Source organism: Caenorhabditis remanei, chromosome IV, assembly GCF_010183535.1.
Source record: "Caenorhabditis remanei strain PX506 chromosome IV, whole genome shotgun sequence".
NCBI classification, from domain to species: Eukaryota; Metazoa; Nematoda; class Chromadorea; order Rhabditida; family Rhabditidae; genus Caenorhabditis; species Caenorhabditis remanei.
In genome coordinates this window covers 12,024,063-12,044,244 of record NC_071331.1, presented here as the reverse complement: position 1 = coordinate 12,044,244, position 20,182 = coordinate 12,024,063, and the positions used below count along the sequence as shown (strand labels likewise).

The 20,182-nt window shown below is 37.2% G+C and overlaps 9 protein-coding genes across 9 annotated transcripts; 6 read left to right on the top strand and 3 right to left on the bottom strand.

The window, feature by feature from the left end:
* Positions 1-1,820: 1,820 nt before the first annotated feature.
* Positions 1,821-3,952, top strand: GCK72_013456 (uncharacterized protein; the record flags this gene model as incomplete). The annotated part of the gene is made up of 7 exons (XM_003093580.2): positions 1,821-2,003; positions 2,094-2,165; positions 2,217-2,270; positions 2,339-2,468; positions 2,517-2,606; positions 2,652-2,743; positions 3,827-3,952. 7 exons carry the CDS (start codon positions 1,821-1,823, stop codon positions 3,950-3,952), a joined length of 747 nt encoding a protein of 248 aa, XP_003093628.2.
* Positions 3,953-4,376: 424 nt separating this feature from the next.
* GCK72_013455 (uncharacterized protein) lies at positions 4,377-4,691 on the bottom strand (the record flags this gene model as incomplete). The annotated part of the gene is made up of 1 exon (XM_053729857.1): positions 4,377-4,691. One exon carries the CDS (start codon positions 4,689-4,691, stop codon positions 4,377-4,379), a length of 315 nt encoding a protein of 104 aa, XP_053584629.1.
* A 2,695-nt stretch (positions 4,692-7,386) lies between these two features.
* GCK72_013454 (uncharacterized protein) lies at positions 7,387-8,440 on the top strand (the record flags this gene model as incomplete). Its single annotated transcript, XM_003088651.2, has 5 exons — positions 7,387-7,425; positions 7,568-7,765; positions 7,815-8,040; positions 8,140-8,246; positions 8,294-8,440. The coding sequence occupies 5 exons, from the start codon at positions 7,387-7,389 to the stop codon at positions 8,438-8,440; spliced, it is 717 nt and encodes a 238-aa protein (XP_003088699.2).
* A 430-nt stretch (positions 8,441-8,870) lies between these two features.
* Positions 8,871-9,269, top strand: GCK72_013453 (uncharacterized protein; the record flags this gene model as incomplete). Its single annotated transcript, XM_003088653.2, has 3 exons — positions 8,871-9,035; positions 9,083-9,169; positions 9,216-9,269. The coding sequence occupies 3 exons, from the start codon at positions 8,871-8,873 to the stop codon at positions 9,267-9,269; spliced, it is 306 nt and encodes a 101-aa protein (XP_003088701.2).
* A 450-nt stretch (positions 9,270-9,719) lies between these two features.
* On the top strand, positions 9,720-10,425 carry GCK72_013452 (uncharacterized protein; the record flags this gene model as incomplete). Its single annotated transcript, XM_003093567.2, has 5 exons — positions 9,720-9,728; positions 9,776-9,920; positions 10,009-10,091; positions 10,135-10,272; positions 10,318-10,425. The coding sequence occupies 5 exons, from the start codon at positions 9,720-9,722 to the stop codon at positions 10,423-10,425; spliced, it is 483 nt and encodes a 160-aa protein (XP_003093615.2).
* Positions 10,426-11,742: 1,317 nt separating this feature from the next.
* On the top strand, positions 11,743-13,012 carry GCK72_013451 (uncharacterized protein; the record flags this gene model as incomplete). The annotated part of the gene is made up of 8 exons (XM_003093581.2): positions 11,743-11,850; positions 11,898-12,062; positions 12,109-12,208; positions 12,254-12,321; positions 12,366-12,483; positions 12,529-12,647; positions 12,756-12,898; positions 12,946-13,012. The coding sequence occupies 8 exons, from the start codon at positions 11,743-11,745 to the stop codon at positions 13,010-13,012; spliced, it is 888 nt and encodes a 295-aa protein (XP_003093629.2).
* Positions 13,013-13,075: 63 nt separating this feature from the next.
* Positions 13,076-15,865, bottom strand: GCK72_013450 (uncharacterized protein; the record flags this gene model as incomplete). The annotated part of the gene is made up of 7 exons (XM_003093609.2): positions 13,076-13,268; positions 13,479-13,711; positions 13,854-14,306; positions 14,585-14,847; positions 14,956-15,088; positions 15,254-15,430; positions 15,713-15,865. The coding sequence occupies 7 exons, from the start codon at positions 15,863-15,865 to the stop codon at positions 13,076-13,078; spliced, it is 1,605 nt and encodes a 534-aa protein (XP_003093657.2).
* A 1,631-nt stretch (positions 15,866-17,496) lies between these two features.
* Positions 17,497-18,633, top strand: GCK72_013449 (uncharacterized protein; the record flags this gene model as incomplete). Its single annotated transcript, XM_003093594.2, has 3 exons — positions 17,497-17,591; positions 17,640-18,437; positions 18,486-18,633. 3 exons carry the CDS (start codon positions 17,497-17,499, stop codon positions 18,631-18,633), a joined length of 1,041 nt encoding a protein of 346 aa, XP_003093642.2.
* Positions 18,634-19,088: 455 nt separating this feature from the next.
* Positions 19,089-20,127, bottom strand: GCK72_013448 (uncharacterized protein; the record flags this gene model as incomplete). The annotated part of the gene is made up of 4 exons (XM_003093590.2): positions 19,089-19,292; positions 19,377-19,586; positions 19,633-19,791; positions 19,948-20,127. The coding sequence occupies 4 exons, from the start codon at positions 20,125-20,127 to the stop codon at positions 19,089-19,091; spliced, it is 753 nt and encodes a 250-aa protein (XP_003093638.2).
* Positions 20,128-20,182: the final 55 nt, after the last annotated feature.

Below are 20,182 nucleotides of genomic sequence, written 5' to 3'. Positions count from 1 at the left end.
TTTTCAAATCAAGCAACCGTGCCCCTCCCTCAAAATATTAATTTCTGTGAATAGTTTCAAAAGGTCAAAATGACATGGTCTGCATACCAGCAACTTCATTAATAAGATTCTGGAACGAACTACAGGGTTCCAGTATTTGAACAGAGCACACAGACTTCAAATGACAGTAACAACATGTTACGGTAGATAACTTCTTCTATCTATCCAAGCTATGAATATCATGTGAATGTTCATCGCTTCTCTGTATCTTTTTCATGATATTCATGTGCTACAGTATCAGAAGTAACTAGTTCCCATTCAATACCATGAGACATCAGAAACTTCCTTAGCTTTGCCCTTTGTCCTGTCAATTATGAATCAGAAACTATTAGTATTTTTCATATGATATCATGTTTTCCTCATATTTCGTCATTGTTAGTCCACCATTGTTGTTTTTCTCTGCTTATCTAGAAACTCTTCACGAGATGCAGAAGTTGCTAAACATTTCGAAACATTCATGTTTTTAAAAGCAGAAAAGATGTTCACATTCCAAACGGTTTCCTTTTCTGGAATTCATTACCAGATTTCTTTTTTTTGTTATAACAAACTGTAACTGCGGTTAACCAGTAGACCGTTCCTTCACGAAGACTCGTCAATAGTACACATTCTTGATGAATCGTTCATGTTATTAATTTCAGGGCGGGTGAAAGAAACGTAATGAAACACCTGTTGGTTTAAATGTTTGTTTTATGCAGCAAACGATCATGTGTAGCGAAAACCCGACACGACTTTATTGTATTTCTTTTCGCCCTCTCACCATCTTTTTTCGTTTATTCAGAGTGCATTGCAGGTACAAACATTGCCATCGCTGTTTTTGATTCTCATATATTTATTTTTTCATCGAACACTTTAATTTTAGTTGCTTCACATCGGCAACTAATGATCGTCGTCTCGGCTTCTCCACATCCTCATTCCACGATTTCAATACAGTCTACGTTTCTTCGAATTCTATTGTATTTTTGTAAGCGTGAAAGGAAACAATGCGCGATAAGCAAACTGGGAGCGGGGTGGAAAACGGAGGAGAAGAGGGGAGGTGGTCAGCTGATTTGTTTGCTTCTCTTTATATTCCCACAGTTTTCACTTTTCAACCGTCTCGTGACTGACCACCCAAAGTATAAGCAATCAATGCCATTCATTCGCCTATTTTGATAAAACTGAAACATAAACGAAGTAGCGGCGGAAATTCGTTCAATTTCCGTGTAATTCTGCAAAAATTTGGAGAAAATGGTAGTAAAGATAGTCGAGAGAGCTCACGTTTGTGAGAGACGCCGAGAAGTGTCGTCACATCTTGTGCAATGTGTGTAAACACTGTCACGTAAAGTTGCACATAGTTGGTGGCAAATTTTTTTTCGCAGGCCTATTTCTGGAATTTGAAAAGCTTGAGTGCTTTATTCTATGAGTTTTCTTTGTTTTTCTGAAAATTATATATATTTTTCGAGTCATGGTGAAGGAAGAACTGAGAAAGTTCTCACCAATATTTTTTGATGGCTGTATTCTTTTATTTGCATATACAAAGCTAACAAAGAACTCAAAGTTTTGCCAAGAACTATCTTTTGCATCGTATGTTCGTAATTATCCCCATTTTATTGCGTGCGATTATTCATATGAACGAATCCAATCTCTCTTGTCGACAAGTTCTCCGCATCCAATCCGCGACGCCTCGATGTTTTGCAAAAATTTTGTGTGATTTTCTTCTTCCGCTTTTCCATCATTTCAATCTTCTCTCTCGCCCACCTTCTTTTCCGTTACTATTCTTTCTCTCAGCCGATAACAGTAACAAAATGATCGCATTTCGTCGTCGTACACATATTCTTCTGCTTTTAGAACTCGCGATCATGTGGAATATGGTACAAACCGATCATGACGACATCGAGAAGGCCGAGGCTATGAACTCGATGGCCGGTCTGAAGTACACCATCGATCACACTTGGGACGGACTTCCACTCGCACATGAAGCTATCAAGGTTTGTTATTTCCAACAATTTATCTTATTTATTAACAAAAATCTTTTTTTTACCTTTAAAAATCAGTTATTTTCAAATGAAATATTACAGATAGATCTAAAGTGGCACTTCGAACGTCTCGTTGGGCGTCCACACAAACGTGTCGTGAAGATTTCATTCGATGTAAGTTATCTGAAAAATGTTCTGTTGGAAATTATTTTGTTCTCGTTTCAGGCCCCATTCTTCGATGATCCAGAGCCAATGGACTCGCCAGGAATTACACCAGGAGTGAGTTGATCTCTATTTACAATAAACCATATCTTTCGTGTTCTCCTTCTAAAACCAAAGATTTTCAGCTTTGGGATTTCGAAGTGCTTGAATTCTTCTTCGCCAACGATCGGGGGCAGTATCTGGAAGTAGAGATTGGACCACATGGACACTGGCTCTGCTTGCTCTTCGACGGAGTTCGTCATCCAATCAATAATGGTAAGAAACCTTAGTAGCTCGTCACAAAACTGAAAAAATTGGTTTCAGGAGAGGAGCTTGAACTTGAAGTACGCAACAAGTGGGTCGGAAACCGTTGGGTTGGAGAAGTGGAGATTCCACTCGCCTATTTCCCAGCCAGTAAGTTTTTTTTTTCAAAAAACCTTATTTATAATTTTTCTACAGAAGTCTCCAAGTTCAACGCCTATCACATCCACGGGAATGATACAGAACGTGTCTACGCCGCTCTCAGCCCAGTCACCGATGGAACATATTCGGTAAGTGATTGATGAATTTATTTCATTTGTAGGTGATTTTCGCTTTTTATCCATAATTCGGTTGTTTTCGAACAGTCCATCTTTCTGCCAGCTCGTCGTCGAAAAAATTATAACGCTTTTCTATATGGAATGTTATTTTGCTATACATTTCAATCACTGCCAACACACAGTCTATCAATCATTAGTTCTGTACTTTCTCATTTTTTCTCTTCACTATCAATACACCGATCTGGCTCCGCCCAGCACACACAAAAGATAGTTGATGGCGGAACCCGCGAGAAGTCTGTACATTCACTAATAGACTACCCTGACTTGAGATCTCTTTTCGTTTAATATAACTTATTCCGGGCCTTGTAAAAGACCCCAAGAACAATTTTTGCAGCCCTGTTCTTTGGATCAGGGTAAAAGTGAAGTATTCAGTTACTAGAAATGATTTTTCCGGATAAATGAGAAAGGTCGTATAAGATAAATATTAGGAGCACCATTTTTGCTAAACTTGGAAGAAATTTTGATTTCGATGATTAAACTTTCACATGAGTATTTTCCGGAATTAGTTTGATAGCATTCTCATGTTTCTTTATTAAAATGTTAGAGAATCACATTGTAATATTGTAATGACACACTCCTCAAAGCCCTTGCACTATTTCTTCTGGTCTTCCCTCTCGTACATTTTTTCTCCTCCCTTTTCTCCGTCTCTCACAGACGAGAGCAGACTCCGCCCATTTCGCACACATAGAATAGGCGAACGCGGAACCCGCCGGATGTCCGTACACACGACGAATGACTACCCGCGTACAGTAGAGCACAATGACTTCTCTAACCAGAAAGACAGCAGGGCCTTACTAAAGACCCGTAGTACAATTTTTGCAGCCCTGTTCTTCGGAGCAGGGGAAAAGTAATGACTTGTTCTGATGAACGTAAACAATATATTCTATTAAGACTGAACGAAATCGAAAAATGCAATTCTTGATCTTGATACATTCTAGTTTTTGTAATATCTTCTGAAACTGCCGTTATATATTGGTACACCGTTGATATTTAAAAAAAAAACAGAAAATTAAAAATAAAGGAAGTAATTTTCAGGAGCCAGACTTCCACCGCCTCGAATTCTTCCAAAAAATCAACATGCGCCGTGTGATTCCAGACGGATATGGAGACCGCCCATTCGCAGATTTCAAGTATGGAGACCTGTGGGCTGGGCACTACTGACCCTTCCTAAAATAATTCTATTCAGTATTTTTTCTTTGTTAACCACTTTTATCAATGAGTTTTTCTTGTTTTCCGGTTTCGCTTCGTGCTACCATCCTCTCATCAATTTCTAGGCTCTTTCCCCAATTGTCATCCGACAAAAAACAGTTCTAACTTGAATTTTTCACCTTCTATGATAGAGATCGGGTTTTTGTTCTTCTCAAAACATGCTTACAAATCTTTCTTTCTGCTATTGTTTCCGATTTCTACTCTTTCTTTCTCCCTCTTTCGAGAATTTTCCTATGCCCCATTAGGTTGTGTTCCTTTTTCCAATTGCCCATTTTTTAAATTCTTTCAACCAGTGTGTCTGTGTGTTAAATTCTATATTTATTTCCAGTATTGCCTTGTTTTCTATGTCTGACTCATAAATGTCTCCTTTTCTATTCTACTCGCTGAGCCACATAACACTCGAATCACATGCTTTCTCCGTCTCGTTGCGCCCCAGAGACCGTTGTTTAGATCTCGTATCCATGGTAATAAGCCCAATAAGTAGGCGTGGCCAAAGTCGACGAGCCGACTGCTCAACTCGACAGAGCTCATTCTTGTCTTCAAACGCAGCTTCGAGAAGCCGACAACGACAACGATGAGCGATTCTGAGGAGAAGGTTCCTGACGTCGAGGTGGACTACACCAAGTACGACGAGGACAGTGTCCCAATTCCGGAGAAGGTTAGTCACTGTTAGCTGAAAATGATTTTTCATGCAAAACATTTGAAAATTATAGGAAAAAGAAAATAATTCTATAATTTCTTTCAGGAAATCGAGGAGACTCATCCAGGCCGCCCGGATTTGGACTACGACGAGACACCAGTCGGACCAGCGCCAACCGAGTGCACCGAGGAGAAGAACGACGACTAGGAGGCACGTGGCAATTCAAAAAAAACCCAAAAAAAAAAAGAAAATGGACGAGGATGGCTGTATAAATTCTAAATTTCTGTGATTCTTTCTTTTTACCCTTCTTTTTGAAATGTTTGGTTTGAATGGAATTTGATGTAAACTTTTTGAAAAAATTGAATAAAATCGGAGAAAAAACCCAAAAATGACGAATATTGTTTTCTTGGCTCTTCTCTCGAAAATTGGGGGTTTCAGATGAGTTTGTGCGTGTCTGCGTCTCTTCGTTCTCTATACTCTCTCCGATCACATGAAAACGTACTCCATAATTAGCGAGCCGCATAAGAGCACAACGGGGGGAGCGAGCGAGCGACGACTACAAAATATGAAAATGGCAGAAAAGAAGGGGGAAAAGAGCTTGTTGCTATTGGATACTGCGAGACATTTTGAAGACATCAATCATGTTATGTGAACTTTGGAAAGAGCATGACGTGGAGAAAGAGAGAGAGAGAGAGAGAATTTTTGAAAAAAAATTGTTGAAAAATCAGTGAATTATTGCCTGAAACAGAAAAAAAAATTGGAGGGTACGAGTGTTTCAGAAGGATCAAAAGCAGTTCAAATCTCATTTGCACTTGCAATTTGCTGCAGTTCGTGTTCAGAGGTCTGTGGAAAAGTTGGCTCGACTATGAGTGTCATGGAATTTGAAAGATTCTACGGGTATCTACGACTAGTGATTCCGATAAAATAGACTTGAAATAGTGAAAACGGTGAAAAATGTATTCAAAGCAGCAATTTATCAAAAAGAATAGAGTCTGTCCGTTTGTCGTCTAGATTGAAGCCAACCTTGGAACATTTCAACATTCTCATCTGATGACCAGAAGTTTCTTTGATAATGCTTCAAACCATTCGTCATTTGTCATTCAATTGACATGGTGCATGACTTCATTCTAAACCAATCCTGTAACAGACAGTAAGAAGGGAGAGCTCTTGATTCTGAAAACTAGGAAAAGGAACGTCTTAACGTCGTCATCATAATTTTATTAATTCTAAAATACGAGAAAATTGTGGAAGTTAGCCGATAAATGACACTAAAAATCAGTTTATAAATAAAGGAAAATTGACGTGGAAAACTATCTCACGAAATAGTCAATCGAATGGGAACTGAGTCAGTTTCTGCTTCAGCAACTCGGTGTCACATAATTGAGGTTGTGGACGGAACGGTCGGATAAATTAACGTGACTTTAATGAACTCAATGAAACAGTATAACGTCCAGGACTGGGCAAATTATTTGACCACGCTTTCAGTTCATCGTGACCGCACAACTTTGTTCCCTGAATTAAATCACCTAATGTAAGATTTGGTAATTAAAAGCAGCCGAGAAAGTTTTGAACATATTGGTCAACTTTTTCGAAAGATATCAAACATTCAAAACAAGAATTCAAATAATTTGCCCAGCCCTGATAACGTCTTCTCCTGGAGTATTATTAATTCTTATACTGTAAAAATAATGGCAATGAGAAACAAACCAACTCGTCAATCTTCATGATCGACATGTGCACTTCTCTACTCCAAGCGAGAAAATGATACGAATTTGTGTGTACTATTCTAACTTAAAACATCGATAATCCAACAACAATCAACATAGGTTTTGCTACATTCTAGTCGTCTTTGTTTCATTAATTCGAAAACTTTTTCTTCCCAGAAATTCAAAAAGTTCATAATCAGAGTTCTCGTTGTTGAACCATGTTATTTTTTGCTCATCCATATGTTGTTTTCGCCTGAATGATGTCAATGTGGTCACTGGTTTGTTGACACTTTCAGAACAGTAAACTTGGTGTTTTCGTTCAGTTAGTTTTCGATTCCTAGAGAATATTTTTCATTGTTTGGAAGACATTTTCAGCAGATGTGGAGTTTTCATTTTTATTTTTTCTATTACATCGTAGATCTAGAGACTATAAAATGAGATTACGCCCTGGATTAATCTCTTACCTGAAACAGAAAGAAGAAATATTTTTGAACAGACAATCTAAAAAAGTTTCAAATTAAAAACTTACAACTCTTTTCTCTTATCTATATGCTCATTTCCCTTTTTATCTAATCTACCAGCCTGGCTGCCGCGCCTTCGGCGCTTCATCCGGCTGGCCTCTCCTTATTTACTTGTTCACCTTCTCAGAAATGTGTCCGCGTGGCCGAGTGGTCCAAGGCGGCGATCTCTGCGCAAAGAGCGCAAGTTCGATTTTGGGCCCGGCCGCCTTTCTTTCTCATTTCTCAAAATTTGCGGACATTGGGACAGATGGACAGACTCCACATGCGTTTTATATATAAGAATGATTTTCCTCTTTCCCAGAAACGTGATTCTAGTCGTTTTTCTCTTTTCTTGCAAGTCTCAAGACAATGAGAGACGCAGATAGATGAAGGAGATCAGGTAGAAAAAGAGAGATGGAATGACCTGTATTCTCCATTTTCTCCTGTTTCTTGTCAATTGTTTACTGTTTTTGATCTATTGATTTCTAGTTGTGACGCTTTGACCTTTGTATGCTTATTTTTCAGAAATTCTTCTACGAGATGAGAGTCCCACCATTCAAATCTCCGATTTTTAGACAGGTTAGTTTTTCAAAATTTTTATTTTCAAAAAATGGAAGTTGAAGACTAAAATCTAACTTTCTGTTGCACAGAATTGTATTATTGAAAATAACCTCTTGTCCTGATTGGTCGATTAAATTGAATAGCTCTATTTATATTCAAGCTCCTCGAATTCAAATCCAACACCTACACCTACATCCTCGCTTGTCATAAAACTGGAGAGGCTGCAATTATCGATCCAGTTGTCGACACGGTCTCCCGAGATGTTCAGATCTGTCGAGACTTGAATTTGAAGTTACTTTATGGAATAAACACTCATGTTCATGCGGATCACGTCACTGGAACCCATAAGTTGAAGAGTGTAAGCTCAGTGATTTGAAGTGAAAATGTTTATAGATTCCGAGTTATAGGCATTTCCATCAATGCAATCAGTTTTGTGCTCGAAGTCTGGTGGAGAGGCAGATAAGTATGTCTCCGAGGGAGATGTGATTAAAGTTGGTGGACTGAAATTGGAAGTAAGAGAGACTCCAGGACATACGAATGGATGTGTTAGCTATGTGGAACACTTCTTGAAAGCAGTTTTCACTGGAGATGCACTTCTTAATCGAGCATGCGGAAGGACTGATTTTCAGCAAGGTACGGAATCGTTTTTGTTTTTTTGTTATTCCGTAGCAGTAATACTTTACTTTTTCATTCACGTAATTATGTCTTATTCGAAACTGTAAGTTTTTCCAGGCAACCCTTCCACCCTCTACGACTCAATTCACAATAAAATCTTCTCACTTCCAGACGATTATTTGATTTATGTGGGACACAACTATGATGGAATCATGCAGACTACTGTAAGATCTTTTCAAATTTCAAATTTTCTATTCTCTTTGATTTCCAGGTTTGGGAAGAGAAGACTCTGAATCCGAGACTCACGAAGAGCAAAGAGGAGTTTGTACTATTCATGAAGGACATGAAACTACAGTATCCTAAACAAATTGATGTGGCAGTTCCAGCGAATATGAAGGATGGAAAAGGACATGAATAAAGATGTTTCAGTGTTTTGATTTGTACAAAAATGAATGTTTTAATCTTGATATTTGTTAATTTGTTTGCGAAAATGTATATATGTTTGGTGGAAAATACGTATCCTATAAAAGTAACGGGGGATTTTAAGTGACCCAAGCTTCAAAAGACGAACTTGTTGTCCAGTGTCGATAAGTATTTGATGTTACAGTTTCAGTTTGTTATCATCAAATGACTTGTTAAGTATATTGTCGTTATGCATAGACGCAGCTCTGAAAAACATAAATAATTTTCATAAAACACGTGAACCGCGCGCACATCCATTTGGAAGTGCGTTGGCAATAGAACTCCAAACTTTGCCACAAAGTTAGTTTAGATCCAAAATGATTTCTCCAAGGCGAGATGTGAAGAGAATTTGTGTGTTTTGCAACACAAGTAGAAGCAGGACAGAAATGACTCCAGTTACCAAAAATCCGGTGAACCGAGAAGTTTGGGATCGAAAACTCGGAAAAACATTCAAACTGAATTGTGAGAAGTCTCGGGATCCTTATGTCTGTTTGAGCCATTTCCCGGCTAAAAAAGCTTCGAATCCTCGAGCCAAAGTATTTCCATATCAGGTATATATTCTCCCGAAAAAGCAGAAAATTAAATGTGTTTTTGTCAGAATGGAAGACCACGTACTCGAAAAGTGGAAGAATCTGATACTGAGGAAGAATCAAGCACCGATGAAGAAGATGATTTTTTCACTGATGTTAGAATAATTCAACCAGAATAATGTATTTATTTTTTAATTACAGCCAAATTATGAAGTCGAAGACGAATACGAGTGCGAAGGGAACAATATGCGATGAAGAAGCTGTTGAAGCCGAGATGTATTCGTTATCTTACTTTTCTTACTTTTTAAAAAGCCTTTTCTCTGTTTTCTCAGTTTTCAATTATTCTCATTTAATAAAGATTGAAGTTTTTATTCTACTTGTGATATTTGTTCTCGTGAACCACCTTGTCATGAATCGTATTATTTAGCACCACGAAACCTCCATTTTTGATCCTTTTTTAGCGGGCAATTTTATCTAGACCGATTGTCTGAGCTACCTCCAAGGGGGTTTTCGATTGTCCCATCTGAATCATATGAAAAAAACCAAACATTTTGGAAAAGATCAAATTGTAAACGTGACCCCCCATTACATCTCCACGTTTTCCCCCACGTCTCCCACGTCATGAAACTTCCAACTCATCAGTTTTCCCTCCAGTCTTCAAAACTATATCATAGTTTCTAGTAGGACCGAAATCCGAAACAAAACATGCATAAGGTGAGTTCCAGTTATTGAAATCATCCGATCACACAATACTTTTCCAGCCAACTCTCTTAATCTCTCTTCTTTTCTTCATTCTCCCATCAGTCTCCATCGCTGGAAACGCAGCTGTTCATGTTCGTGGAAGACTCGTTTGCAATGGAAAACCATTCAAAAATGAGAAAGTTGAACTGTATGATAAGAACAAAGGTGAATTACTGTTCAAGGAATAGCATAAATGTAGAGACAGTTACTATCCAATAATAGTTAATTACCAAACCGAAATTCTGAGTTTCAGTTAAAAGAGACACCAGAATTCTCACAACGAAAACTGACGAGCTTGGAAATTTTGTGATCCAGGCATCAATTAACGAGTGGACGGTTAGTACATCCTCCTATAAATTAATTAAATTCTTCATTTCAGTTCTTCACTCCAAATCCATACATTTATTTCCCCAATTATTGCGTCCTCACCACTAAAATTGGCTCCTTCGAATGTGCAAATGGAATCAAAATTTTCGTTCCGGAGGCTTTTGTTCACGAGGGACATCTTCCGAAATCGGTTAGACTCTGTGGAAGATATTGAAGGTAAATTATATGTTTTCAGACATTTGACATCGGAGAAGTGGAACTTTCGAATGTGAAGACAGAGCAACAAGGGCTTGAGAGACTTGTCTACTCGATTTTCGACCAACAAGAATGCCGAGATGTTTGAGAGAATAAAACGACAAGAGTTGATATCACACCGACAGAAATATTCATGCGAATAGGGAATCTTTTTTATTGTGTCCTTTTTAAAATTGTTTTGTAATTTAATAAATGAATCGTTGGTTGCTTTACCAAGAAAAACGACTATTTGATAATCTTCGTCTCATTGCCAAGGCAGTGAAAAACATAATAAATAATAGTGTTGTGTTGAGAGCTGAAAATGGGAGTGCATGTGACAAGGTTAACGATTTGGAATCTTAAAACGGAAAATTCGTTAATTAGAAAATTATATCATGATCAGGCAATTAATAAAAGTCCCAACAATCTGAACTTTATGAAACAGAAACAATTTTCAGCAGGATCGAGAGCGCAAGAGATGCAGATGAGTTTCTCTTATCATCAAATATTTCCAGCCAACAGCTCTCTTCTTTTTCTTGCTCTCCCATCCATTTCCATTGCTGGAAAAACAGCTGTTCATGTTCGTGAAAGACTGGTTTCCAATGGAAAAACATTCAGTATCAGAAATGTGAACTGTATGAGAAGAACAAATGTCAGTTACTGTTTCAGGTATTCCTAATATTCACACTTGGATATTGCAACAACAATAACCAGTGTTTTCAAGCTTAGAACATTTTCAAACATTTGTTATAAGAAAGGTGGAACTTACGACTGTGGAATCCCAACAATCAGGACTCAAAGTGATTTTCTTCTAGCTTTTGAAACTACAAGAATGCTGTAATTTCTGAGAAAAGATTACACTGACCAAAATTTAAACCAACAAGGAAACTCTTTTATCGTACCCGCAGCTTTTGAAAATGAATTGATTTGTTTTATTTTAACTTTCTTCGTACTTTTAAATGTTGAGTTTGAATACTTTTGATAATTCCACGATAGTGTTCTTATTAGATTTCGTCCAAAGATCCCAAACTTTCCTCAATAAAAAAAGCTAGACTAGTCTTTATTTTACAACTTTTCTCAAGCATGTTCTTGAAATGTATCGTCATGACAACTTGCAGTTTTAGCATGTTTTTAGTTCTTTCCGTTTGGAAGAAATTCTTGTAATATTTCATTCAATTTTACGACTTCTCATCTCGTGAGTGCATCTTCTTCAAATTTTTCAACTCTTATTCTTTTTTGTTTCATCATGAAAAATTCTGATTTTTCCATGAAGCTTTTCGAGTTCTGTCTATTTTCTATTTGGTGCGTTGTGGTGAGTTTTGTAGGTCACTAAGAAGATACTGTTTTAGGAAAAACATGAAATCTCGGTTGTCAATTTTACTTCTAATTATGTAAACAGAAAACATTTCAGGCCTCCGAAATAAGTATGATTGTTGTATATGGAAAACCAGTTAACACTTTAAAGGCAACCACTTTCCAAAATACAGATTGGAATTCATGTCTCAGTTTATGCTATTATTCAACGCCGTGCTTAGTGAGTACTCGACAACTCACGGAATTGAATGATCTCTCGATTTTTAGGTAGCCTGGCAGCACGGTGCAACATGTTTCAATTTCAATTATACTGCTACGGGACCGGTGACTAAACTTGAAAATGGATCAGTTGTTGCTTTCAAAGTTGACAATCCTGGTGATCAGTGTCCGAGTGGAACGAACCCACCGACTTTTAATAATAATAACGCAACGGTTTCCTTGAAACATCTAAATATATTTTATGAATCCAGAGTTTTAGGGATCTCTATATGTGACTGACTTGACTGCTGCGAATAAAGCCACTTGGGTTTATTATACAATATATCTAGCTGGAAACACATGGAACTTCACTTACACTTGTGAGTCTTTCATTTAATTTTCTGTACTCGTTCCTTTTTCTGCAGATAACACAAGCTGTCCAATTGAATTTGTTTCGGTGATACATGCAGATGGAAGTATTGTTTGTTTTAAAGTGAGATTCATAGGTCATCTAACTTTCGAAAGTGTTCATTTCAGCAATGGACTTCCAATGATCCGACAGGATTCAGTTATAATCGATCTGTGGAACTGTGTACCGGTATCAATGCCACATTAGCCGGTATTAGTTATCCAGTTGAATTGACTTATATCAAAAGTAAGAGAAGGTTTCTACAGAATAAAGTGAAATTACAGTTTTAAGACACTTTGCAGTCAATACGGAATGATATGAAAATTAACAATACATATGTTCGGATAGATGGGAAGAGAACAGGCGGATGTCAGAGTGATCCAACGAGAGCCGCTTGTAAAACAGTCGATGTGAGCTGAATAAATGTCTCAAATTATGGCAGAGAATATGGCCGAGATTGCTATTTTAATTTTCAGATAAATAATATTCAGAAACTTTCAAAATTAGTCAAATTCCAGGGTTTCAAATTCTCCGATCCTACTGTCAAAAGCCTCGCCCAATATGATTGGATTACTGATCCGAGTGCTCAAGAAAAAGCAAACAATAATTGCATTGTGCTGGTTGTGAATGGTTCCAAGCCAATACAAGCTGATGTGAGAAGGTATCAGTTTCAGAATCCAATTCAATACAGAAATTGTTGTTTTTCAGTTGTGACATTGACTCTCCGCTGCAACCTCTGATAGTGATTTGTAAAAAGCCTGCATGGATTGGATAATAACTCTCAAATAATAAATGTTTTATTACAAAAATGAGATCTCTATAAATAAATAACACATTTCTACTCTTTTTTGCTCTTTTCAGTAGAGCATTTAGAGCAGAAAATCTTGCGAAGAACAACTCGGAAGATACGGTAGGAAATGTACAGAGAAATGAGGGAAATAACAGAAGCGATAGCAATAATATCGAGGAAAAAGTATTCAATGTAGGACTGATGACGACCGTAGTTGTCGAGGGATGGAAGTTTTCCGAATCTGGAAAATACATATTGTTTGGAGGAGATAAACATGAAGTAACAATTCTAGAATTTCTGTGACAAAACGACAGAGGAAGTTTTCTACCGTTTCAAACACTTTTCAAAAAAATTGGTGCAAAAGTGCATTAATAATCCGCCATTTCCGTGACAGTACTATCTCTTTTCTAGTTTGAAATTTATATTCCACCTAACCCAAGTCATGTCTCACCTCGCTGCGAATTCCACATATTTAACGAGAGTTTCTTTCGGGTTTGTCGGTTGATTTGTGAGCATTTCAGCCAATCTTTCAGCACTTTGACGGTATTTCGGATTGTTGATAACTTCTTCCAACGTCTCCTTGACTAGTTTCGAATCAGCCAGGTCGTTCTTGTTGAGTACTGTAGCACCTCCGTGTCTTTTTAACATATGTCCGTTTCTGCCTTGATCAGCGAATAGAGGAATCTGGAAACATTTGTATTGATTACAGATTGATCAGCTGATAACCGGCTGATAATCGCTATCATATTATACTGTTTCGAGAAAATATAAAGTTTGAGATACTTTGAAATTGTCCAGTGCGGCGACTATTTTATTTTTAACTCACCATGACTGCAGGTTTGCCCATCATCGCTAATTCAGTGACTGATCCCAATCCTCCATGAGTAATGAATACAGAAAGTCTCGGATCAGCCAACAACTCGTTTTGTGGAAGCCACTCTCCAAGATACACATTGTCCAGATGATCCACAATTGTGTCTTTCTCGTTCTCATATTTCCAAATGAATGTTGTTTCGGGCATTGACTTGAAAACTTCCAAAAGAGATTTCTTAAACTCGTCGGGCATATCCATCGACTTGGCATTTGAACCGAATGAAATGAAAACGTTGTTCTTGCGAATTCCAAGAATTTTCGACCATTTCTCATCAAGTTTCAAGTGTTTCTTCTCAGTTTTCACAGAAAGACCTCCGATTGGCACGATTTTATCGAATGTCGGGGATGGGAAATCGAGAAGTGGGATTTGATTGGTGAGGATGAATGAGGCTTCTGGTAGGACTTCCTGAAATGAGAAGAAGAAATATGTTGGTAGATAAAGAAGAAAATATTGAGTCAGAGCAATCGAAGAGGCTATTTGTGAAGTTCTTGAAACATTAATATTTTGAACCTACAGGAAAAATATCTAGAGAAATTTGGTTTCGTAAATGAAATCTCCATTTTTTTAATTTCAAGACCTTGGAAAATTTCATGTGGAAATAATGACAGTTTCAATTACAACTCAAAACTTACTACTGCTTAAAGCTTTCAATTGTATTCTTCTAAGTTCTACTTTTAACTAACCCTCCAGGATCTGTTTATCGGAACAATTTTCTTCGCTTCTTCGAAATCAGCATCTCCAAGATTCGCGAAGAAATAACTTCCGAAGAAATACTGAATATAATTTCCAAGTCTCTCTCCCATTGACATTCGATCTCCCATAGTTGACTGTGTTCCTGGTACGTAACTGGCAGCAATTGGTTGTCCAATTACCTCTGTCACATGATCGAAACGACTGGCAGAGAGGATTGCCACGTGGGCACGGATGTTGATGGCTTCGAACAATGCTGAAATTCGAAAAAAATTACAAATGATATCCTTCACTGTGAGACTAATAATGATATCAAAATGAAACAGACAATCAAATTTTTAATTTTCCAATACAAGTAACATACCGTATGCACAAGTATCGAATGGTTCTGTAATTGCCAAATCGTAGTTCTCTGCCTTTAACTTTTCAATCAATCCTGGCTCAGACATAACTCGTTTGCATTGTTCACTGAATACTCTCGCCATGTCTCCAGCTTTCTGAAATTTAATTAATTGGTCTGGCATCTTGTTGGTTGTTTGCATGAGACAACAACTGGTAATTCTAAACAAAAACAAAAACCTAAATCTACTGTTACAAAACTACAGTATTAGTTATTTTTCCTCTCAATAATTTAATAGTTTTTATTATTTCAATAGACTCACAGCCAACATAACCAACGGATTCGCATTGTCGGCTGTCCACAAGTTTGTAAGAAACTCTCTCATGTCCTCCATCAACTGTTCTACATTTGGAGCCGGGTCGACAAAAATCGTGTTCTTCGTGGATTTCAGAGACGTTTTGTTACGGAGCAGTGGATCGAAGATGGGCATCAAGACTGTCTGAAAAGATGTGAACATGCTGCGACTAGCTGAAGTTATGCCTAAATTGCAACTGTTTCATTATCTATTAGAAAGGGAAACTTTTTTGAAGTATAGAGCGAAAAATATCCGAAACTTCTACAACGGGTTAGTAGTTTTCAAGAAACCCACGAAATATTTGAGATGTTGTTTCCACTTTTTTCAAAAACTAACGGAACTAAATACTATGTTTCAAAACACTTACATATTTTCTATTCGGTTATTGTCTCCAATTTCAGTTTTATACCACATCTAAAAACGTACCACATTATGTCCTGCGTCAGTCAAAACATCACTTGCGGCAGCCAACATCTTCACATGACTATGTCCGAATAGATTACTGTACATTAGAATTTTATAGGAATCCACGAATGACGTGGCAGATACCAGAAATACTAACAAACTGAGGAACTTCATTTTTCAGTCGGAGACGAATTGAAAATACTGGAAGAAAAGGGGAATGACTTTTATACGATTTATACCTGAACTGATAACAAAAAAGTGATGTACATAGAGAGCAGATGGAAGTTTAGGGCAAAAGAAGGGGCGGAGTTTATGGCTTGACAAATTAGAACTGGCAGTTTTTGTGGGTTTTGACGAGACCATTTTTGTTTTTTCGGGGAGAGAGGAGAGAATTAGAGAGGCAAATAGACGTTGCATTGGACATGAGTACAAACGGAAGGAGAAATTAAATAGTTTGCACCATATGGGTTGGATGAGTACAGGGATAGTAAGAACATTATGAACTGTTTCATTGATAGAGTAAAAAGGAAAGAGAAAGAAATAACTGATTTGTCCAATAGGTACGCCGCCAAGTTTCACCAAAAATGTACTGGATTGTCTAAAGAATACTAGCAAGCCAGTGTATTCAAATGTATACGCCTAAAAGAAAATGATGAAATTCACGATTTCATAACTTCATGAATCTTTGAAACAGAGGAATGAGTTTTTCCCCGTATCACTCCATGAAAGTGTTGCATTCATCTTGAAAACGATCTGAATGACTATAGAACAAGATTGGATTTTTTTGTTCAGGCCTCCTGCTAAATACCTATTTCACGGTTCTCACTCTATAATGGCATACACAATGTTGTCGTTTTCAAATGAATGCACAAGAATGTTTAGTCTAATGGGTTTCTCCAAAACTCATCAAGTTTCCATAAAAAATCTAATGATACAGGAGGAATGTTTGACAACTTGTGACAGACTGTTGCAGTAACTTCCAGAAGATTGCTTTTCGAAAATTCCTATTCAATGTGTTTTAGGGTTTGGTGTTTTCTCTTCGTTCAGTAATTCCATTTTTCAATTGTTCTCTTAGAAACCATAAAACCTTTACAGATCATCTGAAACTGAATCCACTTTTCCCTATCACCTACAAAATATCAATCGACCTTTTTCCTAACAGAAACTAATGTTCATTGATAAGACACCAGTCTACTTTCTTCTTTTCTCCTTTCCCTTCTCTAGTACACCAAACTTTCCGTTGTTTGTAGGCAATGAAGTTTTCATTGGAGTTTGTAGCAAACACCCTTCATTCTTATCATTATACAGCTTATTCTTCTTTTCTTTTTTTGATTTTTCACGGTTTCGGAGAAAAAATGAAAATGGGAGAAGAAGTCATAATATTCTTTGTGACTTCATAAATCAGCCGCTTTATTCTTAATTGTTTTCGAAACGTTTCTAGTTGGTCTGCACACCTGAAACTTCTGCGATCGTTTGATCGATTTGTATATTAATTGTTGAAATTTTGTGGGAAATTTCTGAAATTATTTATATTTTCTTTCTCTGAATATTTCTTTTTTATGTGTGCGGATTGGTAAAAAATGAACTTTTAAGTTGAAAATTACTGTAGGCAATGCGACCATGCCCTATGGCTAATTTTCGTTTTTTTTTGTTTGCGTCTTCTTTGTGCAGGGTGCTGTGTGGTCCTGCGATCTGGGATAAACGTTTCCTCACGATCTGTATTTGCACGCGACACGTACGCAACGCAGGTGAATATTGAGTGTTGAGTGTTGGTTCGTCTCAGTTTAATAGTAATAATTTGAACAATGTATGTTATACCATATACCCAATCATTCCCTATTTTGAAGCTACCATTTATTCCACTGCATAATGTTATTCAGAGTTTCAGTCCTCTGGAAGCGTGAGTTTATGAACTTAGTTTATTCCTCTATAAAACTAATTTTTTCAGTCTAGACTTCTCACTCACATCAAGAAAATGCAGAAATATCGTCAAATCTACAAATCTTTTCAAATACGATATCGGTTTGAGCTTGCTCCCTGAACAAACCCTCTTTAGATTGTATCGAAATCTTGATCGTGAACATCTTGTCTGTCGCCTTTCTGTTAACGAATTGAGGAATAGGAACAGACACATGGAAGTAAAAGGAATATTAAAGCCATACTTTAATGAGCGAAAGAGAATTTCGCTCCACTTCGCAAAAGTATGGTTGAACTATCTCTGCGATGTATTACAAATGAAGCTCAAAATTTTGCAAATGAATCCGAGCAGTTCGATTGAACAGATGTTTGCCGTCGCAGAATGGATGAACTCAATGCAGCCCGAAATTTGGTTATGCGAATTCCATGATGGAATTGTGAAAAGTGATAGTATCACACGATTTTTTGAAATAGCAAACTTCCCCATCCGCTTTTTATCATTCGAGGTGATACAAAGAAGCGATACAGGTCCAATTAATTGCGGTGCTTTGAATGTGGAAGATATATCCGTTGCCACTAGAACTAATGCTGATCCCGTCAACTGGTTCAATGTTGAACAAATCAAGACTTGGATATGTGTCAGACTTATGTTTCACGCCTGCAAGTTCGAAGAAAGAGATTTGAATCAATTAGTGAAAGGATGGTTGAATGGGTGTAACTCGAGACTGGAGTTCTTCAGTGCAATATTGGATCCTCTCGATTTCAATATTATATTGGAGGATATCGAGTTTGAGGAAAGAGATCTGACTTTGACTCGTTTGTTTCATACGTGAGTTAGAGTTGTCTAGAACCAAAATATTTTGAAATTGTTTCGCAGTTCACTCACGACACTGCCACTATCGCGGACATTCATTGGAGGATACGATATAACAAGAAGTGATGGCACTGTTGCCACACTTCAACAGATAAATCGATTTCCGGGGCCACGTCCCATGTGGGAGTTCGCAATGGCTGTATGGCCATAGGAACTTTGATACAAAACGAATTTATATGCACTCTGGCGCAAAAGTTTCAAATATTGTTGACGGTAAAATGAGTGTTTCCGTACTATCGATTGAAGTTGAAAACAACATTTCTTCAGTCTTTGAGGGGACATTATTTTCTTTTCATAAATGAGTTTCTAGCATGTTTAGAAGCATTTTTGTTGTAATTTATGTTCAATGACAAGACACCAGTCTTCTTTCTTCGTTTCTCCGTTCCCGTTCTCTACTTCAAATTTTCCGTTGTTTGTAGGCAATGAAGTTTTCGTTGATTTCTTATCATTATACAGCTTTTTCTTTTTTTTGTTGATTTCCCCCCGATTTCAAGGAAGAAAAAAGAAAAATGAGAGAAGAGGTCATAATATTCTGAAAGCAGGAGTTTGTGACTTCATACATAAATTAGCCGTTTTATTTTTATTCAGAAAAACCTAAACTATAAATCAAATAGAAATATCAACTCTTCTTCGAAATGAACTCGTCGAGAAAATCAGATCAGAATCCATTGATTTCTTCTTTTGGAATGCGGGATGAGTCAGATAGAAGACCCAAGTGACGACACAAGTTTGTAGATCATTTCCGAATGGACGGATGATTTCAGCATACGAAAAATAGGAATTCGTACCGTAGTAGAAGATGTACATTAGCTGAAAGAAGTGAAGAAAGTGGCATCGAAAATTGCAGTATTGAGTTTTTTTATACTAAGGCGTTGAAACAGAGAAAAACTTTACCAAAAACGAGCCATTTGTCACATAGAAAGTGATCATAGCCAGTGTAGTAATTGTAATTGAGGTGTGTGCTCTTTTAGATGTTCCACTTGTTTGAGCTCTGATCAGTCTCGATCTAGCTTGTCCAACTTGGTAGAATAATAGAAAGTTAGCTATTATTGAGAGAGTCATCCAGAATATCAAGTTATATAAATGGAAGAATGAATTGCGGAGCTGAAACAGAACACATGTATTTAGTATCTCAAATATCAATGGTTACCCCAAATGCAGAATTGATATAATAAATCCAAATTGCTCCAAATGGATAAGGAGATGCTCTTTGTTTGCAAACTCCTAGAGCCGGAATCAGGTAGAATGTGAAGCAAATTGGAAATAGGAGGATCAAGGGAACACCGTATCGGATCAAGATTGTGTTTATCTGGAAATCAAGATAATTTTCTCCATAAAGAATTGCTTCAAGCCAAAATTCCTGTTCTTTTTAGATGTCATACTCCGAAGTTGCATCTTGTAATAATCGAAACGGGCATCATCTCCTTTAACGGAAACCCGAAACAGTGAAAAAAAGCGAACTCACTATGACATGTCTTTTCGGAAAAGTGACAATAATCAATCGAATAACTGGCAATAAAAATGGAAATGACATTGCCAGATAATTAAAGTACAATGCAGCAAATAAAATACATTTCAGCCAATGATTTGGTGGAATTGTTGCACAATATGAAGTGAATATCCCTGTGGATGGAAGTCTTGTCATCCAGAAATCAGAGAAAAACAGAGCAAAACAAGTGAATTGAGATAAAGAAATAATG